Source organism: Monopterus albus, unplaced genomic scaffold (genome assembly GCF_001952655.1).
Source record: "Monopterus albus unplaced genomic scaffold, M_albus_1.0 scaffold112.1, whole genome shotgun sequence".
Classification (NCBI taxonomy): Eukaryota; Metazoa; Chordata; class Actinopteri; order Synbranchiformes; family Synbranchidae; genus Monopterus; species Monopterus albus.
This window is the reverse complement of record NW_018127992.1, coordinates 1409012-1433613: the sequence shown is the minus strand read 5'-3', so window position 1 is coordinate 1433613 and position 24602 is coordinate 1409012. Positions and strand designations below refer to the sequence as shown.

The 24602-nt window shown below is 41.0% G+C and overlaps 3 protein-coding genes across 3 annotated transcripts in view; 2 read left to right on the top strand and 1 right to left on the bottom strand.

Moving 5' to 3' along the window:
- The window catches only part of ponzr1 (plac8 onzin related protein 1), an 11301-nt gene extending 7372 nt beyond the window's left edge, over positions 1 to 3929 (top strand). The window contains exon 4 of the mRNA XM_020611347.1: positions 3427 to 3929. Coding sequence (XP_020467003.1) covers positions 3427 to 3564 — 138 coding nt within the window. The 3' untranslated portion in view covers positions 3565 to 3929. The remainder of the gene's footprint in view (positions 1 to 3426) is intronic.
- A 5556-nt stretch (positions 3930 to 9485) lies between these two features.
- Positions 9486 to 19258, top strand: LOC109966502 (active breakpoint cluster region-related protein). The gene is made up of 23 exons (XM_020611367.1): positions 9486 to 9563; positions 9908 to 9999; positions 10321 to 10424; positions 11234 to 11338; positions 11754 to 11987; positions 12322 to 12429; positions 12529 to 12583; positions 12668 to 12720; positions 13198 to 13335; positions 13507 to 13628; positions 13942 to 14098; positions 14195 to 14314; positions 14410 to 14485; positions 14804 to 14899; positions 15025 to 15099; positions 15256 to 15353; positions 15503 to 15604; positions 15686 to 15816; positions 16549 to 16688; positions 17840 to 17974; positions 18214 to 18319; positions 18560 to 18701; positions 19157 to 19258. Exons 2-23 carry the CDS (start codon positions 9948 to 9950, stop codon positions 19256 to 19258), a joined length of 2451 nt encoding a protein of 816 aa, XP_020467023.1. The 5' UTR covers positions 9486 to 9563; positions 9908 to 9947.
- A 4506-nt stretch (positions 19259 to 23764) lies between these two features.
- ntn5 (netrin 5) overlaps positions 23765 to 24602 on the bottom strand; it is a 15844-nt gene continuing 15006 nt past the window's right edge. The window contains 1 exon segment of the mRNA XM_020611368.1: positions 23765 to 24602. This exon segment is cut by the window's right edge and continues 39 nt beyond it. Within this exon segment, the coding sequence (XP_020467024.1) occupies positions 24267 to 24602 (336 nt within the window). The 3' untranslated portion in view covers positions 23765 to 24266.

Below are 24602 nucleotides of genomic sequence, written 5' to 3'. Positions count from 1 at the left end.
ACAAAGTATTAACTTAAGGGGGCTGAATAATTTTGCACGCCCAATTTTTCAGTTTTTTATTTGTTAAAAAAGTTTGAAATATCCAATAAATTTCGTTCCACTTCATGATTGTGTCCCACTTGTTGTTGATTCTTCACAAAAAAATTAGTTTTATATTTGAAGCCTGAAATGTGGCAAAAGGTCGCAAAGTTCAAGGGGGCCGAATACTTTCGCAAGGCACTGTAAATACATAAAGCTCTGTTTCCTGCAAGAGGCTGCAGTGATAACCTTTTGAATACGGGTGTGTTCAGTGTTGTTTTGCAAATGTGATAACCACAGATGCAACACGGTTTCCTGCACAGCCAGACATTGCTGGGGGCATACACTGTGAACAGGTGGAGCTGGGCTTGGCTTCAGTTATGTACAGTCAAACCAGTTCCCCTCATCCCCTTTAAAGAGCAGGATGGAAACCTGCCTCACTGATGTCGTATTTGTATATGGCAGGAGAGTTTCTTTCCCTGTATCGTCTTCTCCTACTAGTTACTGTATATACTCCATTCCTAAACTGATAGTAACAAAACTATTTATGTAGAAGTACCACACATAAATGTTCACTCAGCAGTCTGCTAATATCACTCACCAGGATTTGTGCATTGAAGAAAGTAAGTGTCTGGTCCTGTAACCAGCTGCATCCAGTGCACGAAATATATTCAAATCATATTGTGATCACTGTGTTTGTAGTAAAACCTTTTGTGGCCCACCAGAGCGCACAGGAAGTGGATGTATCACCCACATTATCTTCACCTGCAGCTGCTGATCACACTGTCATAAAATACAAAAACAGACAAAACGTATATCTTTGTGGCGGTAACGAAGCTTTCTCGTTTGAAGAAATTGTAACTTAACAGTGGCAGCAGCGCACGGTGAGGTCCGGCTGACTTTACCTGCTGCGTAACAGAATTAATCAAGAGGTTTGCAGGGTGTTTGTTATTTACCTTGGCTAATGAGCTGCTTTCACATGTAATTATGTGTCATTTTTAATGTGGATGTGGATTCCCAAACACAGACTTACAGCTCAGCTCTGGCTACAGATGCTGTGTCCTGACACGTGCCAGCACTGTTTGACCATATTCATATTTATAGCCACATACTGAGGACTAGTTTATTTATCTTGTTTTAAAAAAATCTTCATGATATGCAATGAATTAGGGTGAATTCCAGCAGATCAGTTGTGGATTTAAGGGTTAATTGTAAGTTGGTGTGGCCATTAAAATACATGCATTTACCTGATCTCATGCTTCCCAGCCTATGCGCTTGTCAGGATAATTGCAAACACACTTGAGACAGCGATAAGTGGTGGTCTGAGCAGGTGTTATGGCTTTTTCGGGTCAAAACGAGCACTGATATTACACCGCACTGCCTAATTAGCATACACAAAGCCTCAACTGCCCCTCTCCTCCCACCGCAGCATAAGTGCATTCATTCATTGCAGGAAAATACCAAATCCGCAACAAAAACTGGGCATGCGTCTGAGGAAATTTGCACAATGACCATAAATGAGGCAATGCAGAAGTGATGCTGGCAGAAAAATAGAGCCCATTGAGACATTGAATGCTTTTATAGCTAAAAGTTTGACCGTTATCTTGCCTTTTCCCACAAGTGAGGAAGTTCTCCTGTGGGTCAACCAGTAACCACTTTACGGGAAAAGCTGCAGCTGAGGTTCCTGTTAGGTCCTTGAACTTTCCAGTGCAGCTGTGAGATACAGCGTTTGCTCGATTTTGTCCAGCAGATGTGTGTACAGTGTGCATATTTGCCCACAGACACTGGACAGGATGTTTACATGTTTTGCAAACATACTCAGCTAGATTTTTTTTTTAATAGTTAATGTCTCATGTTGTATTTGATGTCATCACTACATGTACTATACATTGGTTTCTGGATGCTGAAAAGGTCATCGACATCAAATTTACATTCTAGGCTCACTAGCCAAATAAGTTAAGTGAGGCACATAATGTGCACAGCACACACACAGCTCAGAGCATTCAGACATTTCTATAGCTACACAAACATTTAAGTAGACATACCTGAATAGAAACAAAGGTATATTATTTACTCAGCAGGTCATACAGGCCTGCCCTGAGCCTTCTCAAATAACAGCTCTCCTTGGCATTAGGAGAGTTTCATTTGTTCAGAGTAACAGTTGCTGGTCTGATTCACGATATAAGGCTCATAACTGAATGCACATTACTTTTTTAACAAAGTTTGAGTGAAAATAAATGACTTATTTTATTTTAGGCATAAAATGTACAAAAAATGGTGCTTGGGTTTTGATTTTTTTTTATTATCGATTTCAAGGTAAAATGCAAATAATAGACACATTTAAATGATTCATGCACTTTGTTGGAGGTAGAACTGTATCCTATCAAACACTGAGGAGTTGTATTACATTTTGCATATTTACTAAACCAGGTTTTCCACACCGATGAGCCTCGTCAGCTCATTGCTGACTTTACTGTTCAGGTTAGTGTTGCACTGAAGTCTCAGAAAAGCAGCTAGGGTCAAATGAGCACATTTGGGTTCATGGACACATTTTCCTGGAAGAGGAAATGGAAACGTAGCCTCTGAACCTCATTTGTTGTTGTCAGTTTTTGTCTGTAGAACAGGAAAGCACACCTCACCTGCAGAGATTTATTACCCAACTCTGCAGCTCTCCTCAACTCTACAGGGCAGTGTAGCATCTTTTAGCTCATTGTTTTGTTTTTCACACCCAGAACTTTTGCCTCACTCTTGCAGTTTTTTTTTTTTCAACTTTGCTTCCAGCGGCAGCTTTTACAAACACAAAAGCTCTGTACGCAAAACAACAGGAAACTTTTGCATAAGACTGTAGATAATAGCTGGTGAGCACAGCAGCTAAAGATTTTTTTCAGGGTCTGAGACCAAAGCAGAGCCAAAAGGAGACTTACATTCACCAGGTGGACTCCAAATGATGTTAAGTACTCAGAGGTTAGGGGTGCAAGTGTATTGTGGACAGTGAGATGCTGCCACAGATATCCTAGAAGTACTAGGCACTGACTCATGCATGTTGCTACTTCGCACAGTTAATTAACGTTCACAGTTTGAATCGAATTCTAATGTTTTATTCATAGATGCATGTTAAAGTTTTATCTATCTGTGGGCATTGTCTTATTCATGGATGCATGTTAAAGTTTGATCTATCTGTGGGCATTGTCTTAAGCACTTTGAATATGTATGAAGATGTGCCACTTGAATAAACTTGGCTTGGCATCTGTCAGTTTCGCTTCTGCTGCAGCTTTAAATAAACTCTAGCTACCACCTGAGAGTCAAAAAACAGTTACATTTAAGAAACCTACTTTCACTTGAGTTATTTTCAGTAGGCTTAGTAAATGTTTTAGTAAGCAAGTGTCCTTTCTCTCCTTCCTCCTGCAGGGCTCGTGCTGTGACGACTGCTGTAAACTATATTGGTGTTACCCGTGTGTCTGGTGCCAGATGCACCGGGAGCTGAAGGTCAGGGGCAAAACGGCAGGCAACAACGCAGTGGTCACCACCCAGGTAGTTAGTGCGTAGGCGGCAACTGTTTGGGCTGTGGGCTGAGGGAACATGATGTGCTTGCCAAGAAATGTATAACCTACTCGTTATTTTTTTTTACTCTTGTAATAATGGAAATATATAAAATCAGCTGCTCTGTTTCTTCTTTTTTCGTGATCAGTTAGATTAAGACGTTGCCCCAACTCCACCTGTATGCTTTTGCACAAAATGTACACCAAGGTTTAGTGGATAGTATAGAAGTGATCTTGTGTTTGTCGTTTAGAAAATTAGCTTTTTTTACACGATTGCGCTTGCTGTTCAAGATTTGGTTTGAATGTTATGGTGCTGCTGGTCTGGTTCTTGAGTTCACTCACAATAAAATACTGCTGTTGCAGGTAACTAGCTCACTCGTACTGCAGCCTGTTTTCTCCCCTGAGTGAAAATAAAAACAGTTTGCATACACACATGTGTATTATCTTCATAAACCACTATGATCCGGTCGAGCTCCTTTTTACTGAGCCTTGCTCTAGAGTGTGGATACCTGAACCCAGCCCGAGCCTGGCGGTTCAGGCTGGGTTCAGTCAGATATTTAGAAATGACTGTTTGGGTCCAGGTCGGGTTTGGACACGTGGGTCAAACTTTAGGCTAGACTGCTGGAGCGCTCAAATGTATGCTTCACTTAATGATCAGAAGAAAAACACGGTACAAACTCAATTGCGTCGGGTTCAGACGTTGGATACTATAAGCTTATCGGGTCCGAGTCAGGTTCAGATGCCACACTCTGGGGCACGGGTCAGATTCGGATAAAAATACAAACCTCGATCCGTGCTCTATCTTGAGCACATTTTTTACTCGGGATGTGAAATGTAAGCTAAATGTTTTTGATCCATGGAAATTGAAAGTTTAACTGTAAATGCCGATTAGTAAGTCATGGTTCAAACAGATAAAAGTTCTTAGCAACACGGTCCAACATGTCTAGTCTGTAACTACACACCAAATCATGATTAACAGGTTCAGTTTGCACTCAGAGGTTTTAGAGAAACTGAGTCACAAGACTTTTAATGATTGATTTAGTCAGTAGTGGATATGAAACCAAAAGGATCTAAAAAGGAGGAACTATCAAGTCGAAATAACCAAAAAGGGATGTAACTGGAGAGCAAACATCGGTTTCTCAGAATTCTGTTCGCTACTATGAAGCACATCTATAGTTGTGTTTTTAATGCTGATATTGTAATCTCAGTATTCAAGAGGTCTCTCTTTGTGAAGCAGTAGGTCATTTTGTCCACAGGTTCACACACATACGTACAGTCTCAGTTGCTCAGAGAAAAGGGTTTTATATTTCAGATCCTTTTATTATATGCAAAAAGATCCGGAGTCGGTTCATCAACACAACTGAAGAAATTCTTTTATACCATTAATGTCCACACCCTGTTGTCAGTGATTGTCCACTCATTACCACACAGTACACGGGCCTGTTTCTGTCCAGATGATTCAGCTACCAACCATATCTACTTTTTTCCACCTGTTAGGTATTTTTAGTCAGATAGAAATTGGATAGATACTTTATGTATTAGAAATGTTTAGTGGAGATAGGATGTCTAGTTAGACTGTTAAATGCTTGGTTATGCTTATGAGTTTCTACAGGGTACATCTGGTCAAGGATAACTAGAGAGAAGAGTTGATGACTGTCAGCAGACAGGATGTTTAATATTATTATTATGACGTGTATAACTGTAGCCTTAGCCATAATATATTCTTATGTTTAAGTCACGACATGTTACTAGAAGTCTGTGAGAATGTTTTTAGCTACACACCACTTAACCAACAGACACACACACATTGATTTACTTCATGCTTTGACTACTACTATGACCAGCTGCAAAGCTGGTAACAGAGACGTCTCGGTTGACGTTTCTGTGTAGTATGGGGCTAGCCCAACCGAGGGGATATAATGTATAGGCCTGGTGGGTTCAGGGTCTTTCATCTTACATCTGCCTACATGCAGTATGGAGGTGCAAGATTCCTGAGCGTGTAATGTTAATTTTACCTTTGTTCATGGAATAAATCAGCACTGTTTTGTAGTTACTTGGACTGTCTCGTCTCTCAGAGTTAGCATGGTAAAAAGAACCTAGTCCTACACACCCCTGTGTCTCTATTTGTTGCAAAATATGTGTTGTGTGTGTCTAGTTTCTGTTCATCTTTACCCAACTGTAATGTGAAGCAAAAGATCATGTATCATGCGTTGTCAAGATGTGTGTCTCAACTTTCTACTTAAACATGTTTTTGTAACTAGATGTTTTTGGACTCTGGACAGGACCGCCCCAGAAGTCATGATCCTGTCCCTGGCTGCTACTCGCTTCGCTCTTAAATCAAACTCAGGCACATACTTCCCTTCTCCAACTGTGAATAGACACAGTATTTGGTAGAAGAATACACAACAGTATGTGATATAGCACAGACGTATATATGCATTATCTTTATAATCATACATGTGAACAGTCTCCCAAACCTTTTGTATACAGAGGAGTATGTGTAAAACCAGGCCCATCTTAGATACAGATGTGTGTTAACCACTCTCCTCCTCCCATCCAGAATATTACTCACTTGCCAGGACAGAAACCACCTGCTTTTGCAAGACACACGATCCCAAACTCAGGAGTTAATTGTCATACAGATATAATTCCCACTGCAGAATACTCCTCTAACCATAATGTCTTCATGAAAAATATAAAGATACATATTTTACTATGATATTGTGAAATAATATACAAGGACACATATTTAAAATGGCCAGAGAGACTGTTTAAACCCATTTAAACCTGAAATGTAAATATTTATCCTGCTGATGGGGCAAGATGAAAATCACATGAACACCAAAGCTGCTAACAGGAGGGGGGCATGAATGTCTGTACCAAATGTCATGGCAATCAATCTAGTAGTTGTCAGCGTATTTCGCAAAAAATAAAAACAAAGTATTAGGATCCTCGAAGTCAGTGGGCCACTGTCCCTTCATATGCCTTCACATCATAGTAAAACTGCACAGACTGTGATCACAGCCAACAAAAACAGGAAGGGAATCCGGTGGTGGGAGGAAGGGTGGAGAAAGTGGTTGATGTTACAAAGACAATATCATGACCCCAAACTTACAGATTCTAGGAAGTGGAGCTGCTGTGGACATGCCTGAAAATGTTGAAGTAGCAGAAAAGTTGATTTCACTGACACACTCGTAGAGGCAGCACTTTCTCTGACCAAGTTATTGTCTAACCTACCACCCACACACTTAACCTGTGTGAATGTGTGTGTGTGTGTGTGTGTGTGCACAGAATAAATGGGGGTGTGCAAAGCAGCCATTCCTTTTGTGTATTGGTCCAAAGTTCAGTAACAATTGTATCAGGTTGTATTATTACTGCATACATTATGACAAGAACTACGGCTGTAGTGTACATTTTTACCATTCTAACACATTTATTACCATAGTTATTTATGGCTCTACATTTACACAATTAGTATTGACTGTCATACTTTATTTTGTTTAATGGCCTTTAAAATCTTGGCAGTATTAGCCATGCTAGCAACATGCCACCATGAGGTTGACATTTTTAGTTTTTGCCCCTGTCTTATTCTCTCACTGCATGGTATTTCCTTGTTCAGCTTCAGTTGTGCTACAGTGAGGATCAGACAGGACCACGTGACCTTGAGCTTGTTTATCTCTCATCTCATATTGTCCTTTCATTTTCACTATGCAGTTAAGTTTCCATTACCTGGGAAATAGGAGAAAGAAGAAACTGAGAATAAGAGATGGGTGTGGGTGATCAGCAGGTCTGGAGTAATGTTTGAGTGTGAATGAGAGAAGGGAAGCCCAACACATGCTTTGTCTGCATTAATAATAGTGAAATTTAAAACTGAATCCTTTGTTTTTGAGAACTTACTCATTCTAACAGTAAAGACTGAATTTGGGGATGCAGCGCCCCCTGCAGGAGGAACAGTCTGGTACTAGTCATGTTGCCTTCAGGTGTTCTCAGAAATGCAAAATCCCTATTAAAGTGGTTCATGTTTCTATTTTATCAAGAAAAATAAAGTAAAAATTTAAACTAAATTGGCTGCCACTAAAACACACATTGGAGGCTATGCAGCCATGATATATGTTGATCTTTATCAAAACAAAAAAGCCAAAAATATATGTAAAATACATTCTGTTATAAGAGTTTCTGAAAATGAGAATATATTATAGATAGTTGCCTTTTTGCAAGATTCACGAAGCTTGTGAATCTCAAATTAAAGCTGCTTTAATCATTATTTTCAAGTTAATACAGTGGTGAACTGAGCACTTCCCCCCAGTATCAGGTCTGTGACCTGCCTCTCTTCTCCTTTCTCTATCATCCCACATGAGTTCATGTTTATGTCATATTTTACTGTGTCAGCTTGAAACCATACAACCATATAGTGTAGTTGAACAGGAATGTGCATGGTGAATCAAATCCCAAACAATCCATGAACCAATGAAACGTCTTGGCTGTACTTCATACTCGAGCACTGCGTCATTGAAGCCTCGAGTAATGAACCATTTTTGTGAACACTTGAAGCTTCAACAAAGCCTTGATTGGCCATCACTACCTGGCGCTCGCTACTCTGCTTACCTGACGCCGATCCTCTGGTTCCTGTGATCCTCCCTGTCATGATCACCTCCGGTGATCCTCCTGGTACCTATCATGATTACCTCCGGTGATCTTCCTAGTTCTTGTGGCTCTCCTGTCTACTCACCTGCCCATCCTGGTCTTCTGACTCTCCTGGTTCCTGCTGCTTGCCTACCTGCTTACCTGCTCGTCCTGGTCTTCGCAGCCTCCACTACTTAACCCTGGTTTGGACCACGCATAACCCATTGACTTATCAGCATATATGTTTGTAATAAAGACACTTTCCCACTAGCACCTAAGTTTCCCAAGCCTGGTTCACCGCTGCAGCCTCAGCCTGAGCCTGGTTCACCGCTGCAGCCTTTGGATTCGCTGCCTCAGGAGATCCAAGAGCTGACACCTGTTTCTCAGGTCACAGGCTGCAGGTGTAGACGGCGTCCTCTGCCTGAGTCCAATCCCGAGCAGCAGCAGCAGCAGCACAGCCCTTGTCCGTCCCATCCGGACCCCCAGTTGCAGCAGCCCGAGTCAGGTCCGCAGCAGCTGCCTCCAGAGTCCAAGCCTGTTCCTCAGATCTGCTGAGCCTTTTAGCCATTTTTACGTCTTTGTTTTCAGTTTCGGACCCTTTGGTTCACTCTCACTATTCTTATCAGGAAGCCATCTTCAGTAAAGTTCTTTTAAACCTACTGTAAGACACTGGCTCAGCACCAGACTGCAGGCAGATGAGTTAGTGACTAGCTGGTGAACACAGAGGAGCATTTATCTCCCTTGGGAGATGCTGAAGAAAGAACACGGAGTATGAGAGAATATGTATGTAAACTAGACCCACTGCCCAAAAAATCCCAACACAAAACTGAACTAAAATAGAGCTATGAATGTTTTCTGATGCTTGTCAGTGGTGTCTGTAAACATAAAAGTAAAACTAGTATTTTGATTTAAAATTGATGAAGAAACCAATAACTGAAAATTAGTTGCAACTCAGTCTTCAAACATATGAACAGATGCGAGATTTATGTGTTCAAAAATGACATACCGGGCCTTCAAGCTTCAAAAACAATGTTCTACACACAATTTTCACTGCTCTTAAAAATAGTGTCAGGACATGAAGTAGATGTGGCTTGAGGACACCACAAACCACAGGCAGGGTCCTAGCGCCAGTTGACATGTTGCTACAGGAAGTATCTGAGAACCTCTGTGGTGCTGCACTCATCAGATATGAACAGAGTACAAAACAGGAGCTAGCAGGGTTGTATAGCCAGATGCAACACCAAACATTAAATGAAGTTTCAGTGAGGCTGAGCTCTTTTCCTGCAGAGGTCGCTGTTGGACTAATAAATGCAGCTCATCAGCTATCAAAAGGGGCAACCCTTTATCTTCCATGGAATAATAAAGGAGTGTGGAACAGTGAAGGTAAGATGGATATTTCATTATTTCTTATCAATCACATAGGCCTAGTTAATCTGATTTTGGACTATACAACTACTGTTGTGACTTGGTATAAGACTTGGTCACTGATAACTCTCTAAAGCTTGTCACTAAACTCAACCTGCTGCTACTGCCCCCACTGCCCATGTGTTGAAATTCATACATTTAGAGGAAGTGAAGTTCAACTATGGGAATATATTTATGGCGTGTGCCAGTTCTTAGCAGGGTGCACACATACAGGAAGTTGTATTTTCCTCTTTTGCGCATTATTAAAAGAAAGAGGAAGTATTCTCTCACCAGCTATGCGTGCTCACATGCTGCATCTGCAGAGCTCAGCCTGCACTGTGAGGAGAAGACCTCAGAGGGCTGATGGACGTCTACCAGGAGTCCGTGCACTACCTGAACTCACAGCACATACCAGGTGAGGGACTTTGTCTTGTGTTATGTAAAGAAAAAGCTAATTTGTGAAGCATAATATGTTCCTTTTGGGGAGAACAACACAATGATCCTTAAAAAGGTGTTGTCATTTACTCATTTTGTTTGTTGAAAATGCACTATAATCTGCACTAAATTGAGCTTTTAGTCATTATTTTGATGAATAAAAGCCACCTTATTCAAAGAAAAGCTATCTTTTATTTTTTATGACCAACAACACTAATAAGGGGGAAGCAAATAAGGGAACTTGTTTTTATTACTCCCACATACTATGTTATTTTGTGTATTTGTGTACCACTTGTATTAGAACCAGAGTCTGATGTCTTAGAGGAAGATGTATTCCAGGAGGAGGCAGAGTCCTGTTTACTATCACCTCTCCAAGTTGAGAGCATAGACTTCCCTGACACCCCTGTGAGTTCACATTTCACCTACATCACAAATGTTCTGCGTCACTCAGCAGGTTCTTCGCAGTTCTCTGTGTGCTCTACTGGCCAGTTCAGTCTTTTAGTATGTTTATTTTCACAGTAACAGTGGGGAAATAGAGAAAGGTCAGGTGGGCACACAAAGTTTCAACTGCAAGTAACATTTTGCATGACAAGTATTCAACTTGAAATAATGAGTTGGGTGAATGAACCGCTAAGACTTCACTCAACCCGTTAAGGTTGCAGAAAAACAGAACTAGCAAACTTCCCAGTATGCACTGTTTGAGAGGGGTTTTTTTTGTAAATTGGAGAACCGTTGTGATGGGAAACTTCCCGTGTGACTGAAATACATATTAATTTATGGTAGGTTGTTTCTTTCTTTTCATAATAATCAAAACAGTGTAAACCATGATAAAGGTTAATGTTGATGTCAGTCCTCAGAGAAAGAATGGACCACTGATTACCCCTTTAAGGTGAGAAAAGTGAAAGGAAAATTAATATTAAATATAATATCAAATTAATATTATTTGCTGAACTCGTTTTTTCAAATGTAGCTAACGTTCCTGAGTTAGTTATGCATTTTCAACACACATAAAGCAAAACTGAATTCTGTAGTGACATGAAGACTGATGGAGGTTGACTGCTGTGAGTGTCTGCACCTGGGGGGGGGGAACGACACCAGACTGTGACTACCATTCTCAGAAACTGTTGTGAAACAGTTGGTAGTGTTGTGATGACACGGTTTTTCAGACTCGCTTTGCTGTATTTTGACATTTTTATTGGCTGGCTGTGATTCAGATGTCATGCAGCCCGAGAGAAATGTTAGAGAGGAGACTTGTGGTCCTGAAAGGCATCGTGGAGAGCGAGGAGGTCTACCTCAGAGAGCTGGAGGCCCTGCTGATGGTAAGATTATTATAATGTTAATTAGTTAACTTTTGAGGTGCCTGTTACCTTTGGGCGTAGACAGGCTAGTGGTTTCTGGTCTCTATGGCAAGATAAGTGAAATGACTGTTTCATATTAACAGTGAAGTTAATATGAAGCTACAGCTAATGCTAACCCCCCATAAAACCAAAGCCTATCTTACATTTTAAAACACTCTTCCCCTTTAATCTGCTGAAAGATGGGATTCATGTGTGCACTCAGTTTCTGGTCACACATTGTTGTGTTTCTCAGTTCACCACACCCTTGTTACTCTTTTCTATTTTCTCACCATCTTCTACACACCAGCGTTTTCTTCTCACCCACCAAAATACAGTATGCCAGCCTTTAGCAGCTTTGTTTGCACATTTACTGATGCACCTTTTTCTTTCCCTCTAGCCCATGAAGGCTTTGTGGGCCTCGGCTGGGACCTCCCAGCCAGTTTTGTCCAGCCAACAGGTCCAGACTGTTTTCTACCAGGTGCCAGAGCTCAGAGACATGCACCAAAGCTTCTACTCAGACCTGAAGGCCCGGCTGAGTGCTCACTGCCAGACAGATCCCAGCCTGGGTGAGGAAAGAGAGATGAACGAAATGGGTTTTGAACACATGGTGGGGGACCTGTTTCTGAGAATGGTAGGTTCTCTGTTGTTAGGTGGTTTTATTCTGTGTTGTCCTTTAGGAATTCAGAAAAAAAACTGTGAAAAAATAAGATTCCCACAGGTATGAAGACGCTAGACTCTCCAGTTTGACTGATGTTTGTTTCCCTGTTAAAACTGTCCATCTTGCAGGAAAGAATGACATCATCTGCAAACATGTTAATATTTTTCTGTTGTATGACTAAAATGTATTGGTTCCATAACTATTTAATTAATTAGTTTCTAATACTTTGTTAACCTTCTCACATGACAGATATCTTACTAGGAATAAAGGTTTCCCCTTCCACATATCTATTATTCTGCTTGTACAGGTGAACCAGATTGGTCTGTATGGTGGCTTCATTGAAAACTACGAGAAAGCTATTGAAGTTGTTCGCAAGTGCACCCAGTCAGACCCTCGCTTCCGAACTCTGGCTGAGGTAACTCGACCTCCAGAGGAAGAGTAAATACATTACTCAGATACTGTAACAAATACAAGATTGTCTTCACCAGTCCCGCTTTATCTCTTGCTTTCTTAGAGCATGACGTCTAACAATGGCACAGATAAAGCTCGGACCAAGTACACATTTGAAGGTACATATTCTAAATTTGTTTTTTTTTTTAACACAAATTAACTTATTAGCTGTCAGTGTGTAATTGCTGTCTGTCTCTTTACAGCTCTACTGTACAAGCCTTTAGATAGAGTGACCAGGACTACACTAGTGCTGCGTGTGAGAAAACTGAATAATTCATTTAATGATTTTTGCCACCTTAACTCTGGCTTCACCTCTGGAAGCTGTTATTTTCTAACAATGTTTACTGTGCCTTTTTATTTCTGATGCCGTCTTGCTTTTTGTTTCTCCCATTTTCTTGTATTTTCTCATAACTGTTTTTCTGTGTTCTTGCTTTAATTTGCATCTTTCCCCTTTGACAATCCCAGTTTTCACCACTTTATATGTAAGCCAAATGTGAAAGACCTACATACTAATCTTGGTATGTGATATAAAAGGCTATTTCTGTGCTTTAAAATCTAAACATTTAAGTTTTAACTTAAGTATTTGCTTGATATTTTTACATTTCAAATACTTCCAGCAATGTAACAGAGCAATTAGAGCACACAGAATAGTCATTTGATTAGATTTACTTCCAAGCTTTGTTGACTAGTTGCTGCACAATAAAACTTAGTTTTTTTTTTTGTGATCTTGTAGGACCTCCTGAAGACCACACCGGCCGAACACAGAGACTATACAGTGTTACAGGAAGCTTTGAGATTGTCTCGCAGCTTCCTGTCTGGTGTCAACGAGAGTTCGCGGAGTAAACGGGATGTCACCCTTAGTCATGGCATGGTACTGTACAAAATCTGGTAAAGATGTAGTAGGAAACATGCTTAATAATGCGCCCATTCTCATGTACTCTTCCCCTCCTGACAACATGCAGTAACGGAAGCTTCAAAATGCCCCCCTGAACATGATGTGTCTGTGTCTGTGTGTGTGTGTGTGTGTGTGTGTTTATTACAGAGACGTCAGCTGATGCGTGATGGCTTTGTGGTGGATGCGAGTGATGGGGAGCGCAGCCTGCGTCACCTCTTTCTTTACACCGACCTACTGCTGTGCACCAGACTAAAACATGCAAACAGAGGGTGAGCATAGCAAGAGTTTGCACGTCCCACAAGCACCAAGTCTTGTGGGACGTGTGGTCTACATATTGAGAAACTGTCAGTAACAACACTTCATGTATGCATGTGTATTGTACTTTTCCATGGCCCACCCTGTATAACTCATATGGTAAATGACATCCAGTTTAAAACAAGTTACAATGACCTATTTGGAACATGACGGGCCTATGAAGGAGTACATGAGTTCATATGACACAGATTTAAAGGACCTCACTAACAGAAGTTATACGTTGCCATTAGGTACATCTTTGACTAAACATGCATTTGCTTCTTCCAGGAAGCAGGAACAGTACAGGTTCTGCTGGTATCTCCCTCTTGCTGGCCTAAAACTACGCTTGGTTACAGATGAGGATCAATCATCTGACACACACCTCCGTTTACACACCATCAGGACCAAGATGTACCTCCTCCAGCAGCAGCTCCAGCAACAAGCAGTATGTTTTTGTGAAAGAGACACAAATATAGAAATAAAGGTATGACCAGTGTTTATAACACAAGACTGAAATACAGACGTGTGTTTGTGTGTGAAGAAGGGATCCAGAAGCATAATCATGGCAGCTCGTAGCAGGAAGAAACTGGATCAGTTGGAGCTGATGCTGTTCACACACTCCCCTGTTTACAAACTGGAGCTGCACAGCCCCAGTGGCAAGGTCCACATGCACCCCCGCATCCTAATACCTTCACTCTAATTAAATAGTTGTCATTGACAATAAGAGACTAATACTATGATTGGTTTGTTTTGCAGAGTCACTCTCTCCTCTTCTCCTCCTTGTATGAACTCGAAGAATGGAGAGAAGCCATCTACAAACTCACCACAGACAGTAGGTTTTAAGGCTTTTGGCCAGTCTGAAGGCTAATTACTATAAAAACTCATTCTGTGGTTATTTCAACACAGATCTTTGCAGTCAGATTTACATCATGCTGTACTCTAACAAGACATTTAGACTAACTGGCATAAGAGTGATAAAGCAGCACAGCTTTCTTGCAGCAAAGATTTGTGTTGCTGTGTTAAGAGTTTAGAAAAAGTATCTTAACAGACAAATGCTTGATAGCAAATGTAAAAACCTAACCATTGTCACCGGAGTTAAGTCTAATGCAATGCTGATTGGTGCCTGTGCTTGCCATGTGTTGTTTGTCAGACATAGAAACAGTCCCTCCAGACCTGCTCACACTCACCAGTGCATGTGTGAAACTGAGAATGACCCAGCAGCCACCACTACACAGTGACAGCACAGGTACAGCCTCACCACAGAACCACTTCCTGTATCACAAAAGCTTTCTTTATGCCTCTGTTGTCTTAAGTTTCACTTTAGTTTAGGGTCCATGAGCTCTGGGATATTTTTGTTTCCGTTTCTCACAGTAGAGGACGAGGAATCGATGTGTGGGACTCTGAGTGTGGCCATTCACTCTGCCTCTGGCCTGCAGCAACCAACCTGTAGGTTATTAAAATCTTAGATTTTCAAATGATACTAAAGACCATGATGTCTGAAATTTAAATTTGCCTCTAACTGAAGGGGGAGAAGAAGGTTGATTTTAATGATGACCTAGAGGTGATTAAGTAGCTGAACTTTTGGTTCTCTTTGTCTTTCAGGTGTTTATGTGTGTGTAGAAGTAGATGGCTATGAGTTTCACGATAAACAGGCCCAGACCCACTCGTCAGTCCACACGCTCAACCCACACTGGGACCAGGTTTGACCTGAGTGCCTTTTGAACAGAATTATTCAATGTGATTTTGTCTTTAAATTTGAAAAAAAAAAAAGATAAGATATGACTGCTTGTTCTGTTTATGGCATTGTTGTCTGTGTTAGTGTTAATATCATCTTCCTTATTTCAAACAGGAGCTGTCTTTCCAGGTGGATGGGGCACAGAACATGAGGGTCCTCTGTGTGAGTCAGTCCGACCAACACCATGATACCGTTTTGGGAAAAACAACTTTAAAGGTATGGCGACACTTAGAAACTTTAGCATTTTGTTGTGATGTTTATGTAATAGTGATTTTTGCATATTGTTGTGTTCATAAGTTGGAATCTAAGTCCCTGAATAAGCGATGGAGGAGACAGACTCTGCAGCTTGGCCAGGTGGAGGTGACTCTGTCCCTGAAGTACACTCCCCATCCGCTCCAGATCCACAGCTCAACAGCAGCCTGTCTTCTGTGTCCCCATTGAGACTGTGGTTCAGTAAGTCGTAGCCAGTCTTTTTGAATAAAAGAAAAGAGGTGTCTCTTTTTATTAAATACTTGAAACTAGAAGCTCCAGTTCAGTCTCAGTTTGTATTTCCCCTCTGTGCAGCTACCTTCCAGAAGGGAAACTGTTTGTGGGGTGGGCTGAAGAAAAGCAGAAGTTGGACAAGCACATTTTCTGAACTGAAATGAAACAGCTCAGTACGGAAGAGTATTAGGGCCACAGCATACTTTTTTTTTTAATTCTGACTTTAATTTTAGAATTCTGACTTTAATTTTAGAATTCTGACTTTAATTTTAGAATTCTGACTTTAATTTTAGAATTCTGACTTTAATTTTAGAATTCTGACTTTAATTTTAGAATTCTGACTTTAATTTTAGAATTCTGACTTTAATTTTAGAATTCTGACTTTAATTTTAGAATTCTGACTTTAATTTTAGAATTCTGACTTTAATTTTAGAATTCTGACTTTAATTTTAGAATTCTGACTTTAATTTTAGAATTCTGACTTTAATTTTAGAATTCTGACTTTAATTTTAGAATTCTGACTTTAATTTTAGAATTCTGACTTTATTCTCAGAATTCTGAAATTAAAGTCAGAATTAAAAAAAAAATGTATGCAGTGGCCCTAATACTCTTCCGTAGCTCAGTGTGCCGAGCATCTGAGGAGGGTTTTATTCTCAGTTCTTTTAATTCACTACCAGACAGGAGGGGGTGCTGGTTCCCCATGTGGTGCGATGCTGCGTGGAGGAGGTGGAGAGGAGAGGGATGGACGAAGTGGGAATCTACAGGGTTTCAGGAACCAGCAGTGAAATCAGCAAGCTCAAGGCTGCATTCAACAGTAGTAAGGAAACACACAGCCTGACATTAGTTTTCTGTTGACATGTGCTGTTATGTCCTAGTTCACACAGGCTAGTTGTTATTTCATACAGTGCCGACAATTTGAAACAACAGAAATCTGGGCCCAAACATGGGAGACTTTTATTTTTACCTGGTGTCAGCCCACCATTTTGGTCCAGGCTAAATTATGCCATGAAATTTGGTACAAACATCCACATCTACTGCATCACCTCAGGTGACTGGCTAACACATTCAGAAGAAAGAACTGCTACTGCTTCTACAAGAACCTCTACATGGCAATCGATGATGTTACAACTTTAATCTGGTATCCTACTGTAGATGTTGTCATTGTAGAACCTGACACATGCCAAGAAATCAAATTCACTTCCCTTCCATTGTTCCTCATAGCATTTGTTGTGTGTGTGATATAAACAGATCTGTGTGTTTTGTGGATGTTGGTAAAAATGAAAGTTTGGTTAAAAGGTGTGTGTACTATTTAAGATGTGTTGAAGTTTTTTATTTTGCTACTCTGCCTCCTTCACCTACAGTGTGTATATATCTACCACTCACCTTTATGAGTCAAACTTGAGTCGTGTGGCTGCTATTAACACTCTTTGTCTCAAAAAGCTGCGTCGATGTTAACCCTGGCTTTTGTTCTTTCTTTGCCCCACTCTATCTCTGTGCAAAAGACATCACATCTTCACTCTGGCAGCTGCTGTTTCAGACTTTTAGCTGCTGAGAGCTCCTCCATGTCTGGATGTTTGAGACGACTAGTCACAGTGCGAAAAACGTTTCTTATAACCTTGGCTAGGTGACAGGTGGGGCAAGTTTACAAACCGTACTGTGACAACACAGGATAGGGAAGTTATAATAATAACAGAAGCAGAGTGTCGTGGGGGTAGTATAGCTGAGAGGCACCACATCCTGTCCTGTCACTGGATTTATTTTAGTTAATGCCTCTTTAAGGTACATTAGCCATTATGTTAAGTTGTTCTTATTACCGCTGCGCAAAAAGCTACTGACTCACAAGTTATCAGCTGTTGCTGCTTTACATATTCAGCGCTGTGACCGGGTGCTTGTACAGCAGCTGTAAAGAAGCGTGTGCTAAAAATGAAGATACAGTAATACTGATCATCATCTCACTGCTCTGCCTAGATCTGCGGGAGGCAGTAACCAGACTGAGAAGTGCAGAGGTGAATACCGTCTCTGGGCTTCTCAAGCTGTACTTCAGAGAGCTGCCGGAGCCGCTCATTCCCACGGAGCTGTTTCAGAGTTTGACCAGGGTGCTGGGTAAGATGAACACATCACCAGCATGACAAGCCACGTTCATATAGTCAATGCATTGGTGTTAGCACACAGCCAACAAATTGAATGTTGCGCTCATGTTGCATATTGCTGTCACGTCACATGTATTTATGGTATTTTCATAGTTGAGAGCAGCTTGTTTGACATAACATTTTAACAGTGACACCTCTAAATCATCCCCCTCAGCAGCATCACCTAAAGAGCTTGTAATTGTTCCCCTGTAGACATTAAGGACTTAGACTCCCGGCTCTCCTCCATGCTGTCCCTGCTGCACTCCTGTCCTGACGCCAACCACCACACCTTCCTCTACCTCATGCACCACCTCCAACGGTCTGGATCACTCCTATCAAAATGTTTTTTTTTTAAATCCCACAGGCTGCTTGTTTACCAGGAAAATAACATCCACAACTGAACAAATTTAGCTGAATCAACAAAATGAATTGCTGTTTCATTCACCATAAACATCTGCAATGTTTGCAGTAATATAAAAAACCTGTGAGGGTAACTGAGCCACCATTAAAGCCACAACCGTGAAGTGAACCTCATATTCCTTTATAATAATTTCTCCAGCATCTCTGAGAGGGAAAACATCAACAAGATGTCTCTGATGAACCTGGCCACAGTGTTTGGGCCCAGCCTCTTACGCCCCCCTGTGGTTGGACTGGGGCACCATGGATTCGCTGTGGATATTTCCCAGGAGGTGGTGGTGCAGGTGAGTATGAAGTGGAACATACTGCTGAATACTGAGAGAAAACAAGTATTGTTTTGTCTTTAACAGACATGAACAAGCCAGCTGTTAGACAACATATATGTCTCATTTAAACAATTATTTGATGTTTTATCTTTGACTTATTCACATTAGCAGGAATAAGATTTTGGTGAGATGAAACTAAATCCCTTTATGTTCACCCGAAAAGTAGTTTGACATACAAAGAGGAGGTGAATCACAGTATTTTTTTAAGCTATAAATCTGAAAAGTGGAGTAAAATTATTAATAAATTGATATTTCATAACAGAACACTGTTTACTGCATAATGAGTTTTACTTCCGTTTATATATGACAAGCATTGCGTATCTTTAGCTGTAGTGTAAAGGTTGAACTATACTTTATAAATGTCTGCTAGTGTCTGAATGCACATGTTGTGTCTTTGTGTGTTTGTGGCTTAGGTCCAAGTGGTTTTCTGGTACCTGCAGTGCAGCAACCTCCCTGAAGCCCAGATCACTCTGCCGCATGACACAGATGCTGAAGATGAGACCACCCACATGTGAGACCACCACGGTTGGCAGGAAACTCAAATAGCGTGTGTAAAAATATCTTAGAACTGTACAACATCATAGGTATTTATTGGTGTAAATATGAACCTGTAACTGTGTTTTTGCGTATTGGCTTCTTGTTTTTTAATGGCATAAACACAATAGTGAATAAAGCTTCATTTTTGTCTATTTCCTGATTTTGATTAGCTGAGTGAACTTCTCACATAGGCTGTAGAGTAAGCGAAGGTCACAAAGTGACAAAAAAAGATTTAAAAAACCTGGTTGAAACATTAGAATATACCCCTGTTATCTGGGCAGGCAGATGGACTGGGAGGCACAGGGAGTAATGGGAGGCTGAAATGTGGTCGAGGAAAAAAAAATCAGTGGTGCAGATGTTGTAAAAAGGTCAGGGGTTGCCTCCCCAAGCCTGAAATCCAATCGGTTATGGTTCAGATCTAACTATACGGAGTTCACCGTGAAGTGTACACCCCAAAAAAGTCATGCACACACTTACACACATACGGCCCATGTTCGACCCATCTACGCCACAGATGTTAGTCTCTTTTCAGCCACACCACCTGGGCAGACCAGGCTAGTGTTACCTCAGCCTTTTACCCCAATCCCCCCCCCCAGTCTTTTGATCACTAATCCTGCATCTCTAGCCCAGCTCTCCCAGTACTACCAGACTGGAGACCGTGTGCGGAGACCATAACATCCAGAACAAGTCCCAAAACATAAAACATGATGGGGTCACCCTGTTGCCCTCTGATCCATAAATCCCCTGTCCTCAGTAACACGGTGGCTGCCACAACAAGGTTTCACGTGACGACTACAGGGACAAAATGAGGCTCAGACTACAGACTACAAAACTGAGGGAGGATGGACGAACAAGTCATCCCACCTAGGGATGGTGAACTTTGAATTTTCAGAGGGTTTCATATAAAATCAAGGAGTTGCTACAGGTTTCTTGAGTTAATGAGAAGCATGCAATCTTTCAACCCAACATATATAAACATATGCCGCATTTCAACTTCCCATCACTCCCTATGCCACCCAGTCCATCTGCCTGTCCAAATAACAGGGATATAATCTTACTATGCAGCTGCTGGGGGAGGGAATTTAGTTTTATGTTATCCTGTATTTCTCACATCGGTGGATTTTCACATTTACAATGTGTGTCCACAGTCGTGAGCCACTAAGCCACAACAGGATGAATTCCAAATGAATAGTTGGTCAAATTATAATTATATTATCTCATGGAAGCCTGAAACTTCTGTTCTTAAATACCAATATACCATTAATTAAAATGTAGATCTTTATTACATAATAAGGATTGGAATGGAAATAGGAAACCACAATTTCAGAATTTTTAAAATTATGTCAGAGTTTAAGGGCCTTTTGAAAGCGCAGTTTAGTTGCCATTGTTCATATTTAGACACATGTTGTGCCATTCTTGATTAGTCCTAATCTAGCTGGGAGTCAGGTTGCTGTGTTGGTGGTGTGTGTGTATGAAAGGCATGCAGGCTGTGGATAACGGGGATTGACCCTCTGCCTCTCAGAAGCCCTGTGTGGGTATTTGTATGGTTGTACACAGTGAGTGCCACTGCCAGTGTGAGTTTTAGACCATGGGAGTGAGGACATTCTGGGAAAATGACAGCATTTTGGCCGGTCCTTACTTTTGGACATGCCTTCAAAGAACTGGTTGAGGGTTAAGATTTTGTTTAGGTGGATCTAGAAACTTTTAGACAGGGTGACCAGGCTGTGGAACAGACAGAGAGAAGATGGCATATTTGAAAAGCATATAAAAACTACAGAAACCCCACAACAACAAAACAGAGAAATGAATGCAAATATGATGCTCCATGCATGATATAAAATAAATCCAATTTGATCAACATTATTACATAGCACCAAAAAAAAGAGTATTTGTATTTAAGACAGTGACTTGTCATTGTTTTTTGTTTTTCATTCATTAATACTGACAAGCATCACATCTTGATGCATTCGTCTTACCCATCAGGGGCCGCCAATCAGATTCTGGGAGCGGCCGCTCCCACCCTTGGCCACCCCCTGGCTCCGCCAATGCTCGGCCTACAGTCCTCACTTTCTGAAACACCTTTCTGAGGGTTAACACCTGGTTTTAGGATTCAGGTTAGAATTAAATTTAGGCTAGGGTTAGGTGTTAGGCATTTAGTTCTAATGGGTAAGGTCAGGGTAAGGGGCTAAGGAATGCATTATGTCAGTGGGTGTCCTCACAAACATAGAAGTACAAGTGTGTGTGTGTCTAGTTGAACTTTTGCTCAGGCTGCAGCGCAGGAGGTTTCACCTCTTGTAAAAGTACCCCACACAGGTTGTAAACACACACACACATACACACATACACACACTGCAGGTTCTCATGCTAGAGCCAAGCAAGCTGATTCCCATTTTTCATATGCCACCAAAACAGTAGGCCTGCCCCGGTCCCCAGTACCTCTGACAAGAGTGTGTTGTCAGTTTAACATGAACAAAACCACAGACAATGTGCTTCCCCCTGCAGCACAGTGAGCCGCTGGCTTAAGTTGTCTGTTAGTGTCTGTGTAAGTGTGCGTGTTTGGGGAGTTTTAGGATCAAACCCTCATGTCGACAGAGGCTGCACTGAGGAGACAACTGCTGACAGGTGCTTCCTGCAGCAACACAGCAGGTGCTTTACAATCATACACACACACACACACACACACACACACACACACACACACACACACACACACACACACACACACACACACACACACACACACACACACACACACACACACACGAGCAGATACTTATACCACGAGACCTCCCTTTTCCCTCTGACACATACATTTCTGTTATTATACATGTGCAGATGTGAGCTGTAACCCAGCACTGTTCAACCTAAACCTTGTTGTAATGGCTTTGACTGTGTTCTTGTGCAAAATCATTTTAAATCCCTTCATCTCAGTAGACTGAATAATGTTGAGTCTTTAATGTTTTTTGTTGCTTCAATTTCTGGATTGTTTTTAACCTACAGTAATACAAACCTAAAAATACAACCAAGGCTACCCTCACCCTAAAAATGTCATAATACACCTTAAATGTTCATTAACTGTTACATTCCTTTTAGAGATAGTGAAAGGATGGGAAAGTGTTTTGTTCTGGCAGACAAATGAAACCTTAAAACCCACATTAGAATGGCTGGACAGACTTTTAAGTTAATAGGTGCATATTTAGACCACCCAGCAGACACAGAATAACATTAAAATAAAGACACAAAGCTCTGTCCGTGTCGGTTGAAATCTGTGGTTTTAATCTGTCAGTATGTGATACTTTCCTGATGATTTCCATTCCTTGGAAGCCTGGCTGAAGCATTTTTGTGGCCCTAAGGGGATTGAAAAACATACGATAATTTCAATACAGTTATCGTTCCACTTTGATTTGTAAAGTGAAACCTGCACAAAAACCAGAATTGTCTTGCATAAAGTAAAGCTACACCTAACAAAGGGCTTATTTTCTGCATGTTCGGGCCCCCGTGTGTTTCTTGGCCCCAAGAAGCTGCCAGCTCCGGATCCCTGTGAAGACCTCATACTGTAGAAGTAGCACAACAAGCTGCCTCACATGCTTCCTCCTCCTCCTCCTCAGTCTACTGTATGTTCAGTCCCGCTGAGCGCTCATCAGTCAGCGAGTCTATTTTTCAATTTTTATTTTGAATCCCAGGCTTCGGCGCTGTGGCTCAGCCAATCACCGACATGGACACTAGTAAAAAAAAACACGGCTGCTTGACAAATAGGAGCTCTTCCATCTGTCTTAATATACACCCCACCACCACCACCATCAACACCATTTCCCCTGGGCTATGACGCCTTTATCCTAAATGGAAACAGAAGCCATGACGTTAGGTCAGCCTGATGCTTTTTAGATCCATATCAGGGCTCCTGACTGCCGAAGTGGTGGCTCAAGTATGGTCAGAAAATTAGCCTGAGGGTAGTTTGGTCTCTGTGTCAGCTGTTCAGTTAGAGAGCAGACCACAGATAAAGTCAAATTCCCCAAATATTGCAACATGTGTGTGTGACATGCTTGTGCTAACGAGGTGGAGCTCCAGTTACTTTTATCTCACCTACTGAAAATGCATGTGAAGAGGGCAAAAGCAGCGAATGGCTCTTTTTTTTTTTATTAATCTTGAGTTGTGGACATGCTTTTAATACAGAAAGGCACATTTCTAGGCTTAGAGAATTAGTGAATAAATAAAAAATTATAATTAAAAATCTTACTCAAAATAATTAAAATCAGAAAGCAGTTTTTGAACTGAATCATAACTGAACTGCAACTGTAATGCAAACTATGTGACATGGATTAAAGTGTCATTGAGTAAATTGTTCATTTTGCTTTGCACATTTATTTTAAACTACTTTTATTTAGTCACATTAAATTAATTCCATTGTAATTTGTAAATTTCAACATGAGAAGAATGCAAAATCAAAGATATAAATATATTTAAAAAACTCCTAATATGGCCACTTTTTTATTTAAAAAAATTACATTTCTGAATAAACTTTGGTTACATTTTTTGTATAGCATGTGAGGTAGAATATTTACTCAATCATTTTGTTAAATCTTCCCATACTGTATATTTTGTGGGTGTGTGTTATGTAAAATAGACAAAGAATAAATATGATTCAAACATACTACATGGTATTTGAGTCAGAGTTTAGTCAGACTTTAATTTTTTTGAAAGTTAGTTTAGTAGAAAATATTAAAATTCTTATAACTAATATTTCACAGCACTGATTTTGATATTCCATCCTTTAACACTTAGTGTTGCTGCAGAGCCATAATGACTGTTATCCTTTCAAAAACAGTTCGATGAGAAAACCTTAGATCAGCATTTGAACATATTATAGTGTGTGTGTGTGTGTGTGTGTGTGTGTGCCTTGTTTTTCTTGAAACCTTCAGAAGAAATGTAAGAAAACAACCCCTCATCCTGTCATTTAGGATTCTCCTTCTTGTTTTGTTTTTTCATTCAGGACCCGGAATTTGGAGTTGAACACGCCATAACAGGTGTAGTGGACGAAGGGGTCGCCTCTGTAGATTTAACCTTGCTGTCTGAGTGTGTGTGCGGCACCGATGAGGTTTGAGCATCGTCCTCGTTCACGGGGTGTGTTACTGCACTATCTGTGTCTTTCTCAATCAGCAGGTGAGGGGGGATGTACCCCGACTGGGGCTCTGTGTGCTGCTTCTTGTGGCTGCTGGGGGATGATAACGGAGGGCAGCGGCCCCTTTTGTCCTGCCCCCGGAAGCCCCTGAGTTTGGGGCTCCAGTGTTCCCGCCACTGGAGGGCCAGTGTTGAGCGGTGCGC

Excerpts from the sequence above, each read along its gene's own strand:
- LOC109966502 (XM_020611367.1), top strand. The coding sequence starts at position 9,948 with ATGGACGTCTACCAGGAGTCCGTGCACTACCTGAACTCACAGCACATA. Across the intron at positions 13,336-13,506 it reads TCACCCTTAGTCATGGCATG|AGACGTCAGCTGATGCGTGA; the intron begins GTACTGTACAAA and ends TGTTTATTACAG. Across the intron at positions 18,702-19,156 it reads CCCAGGAGGTGGTGGTGCAG|GTCCAAGTGGTTTTCTGGTA; the intron begins GTGAGTATGAAG and ends TTTGTGGCTTAG.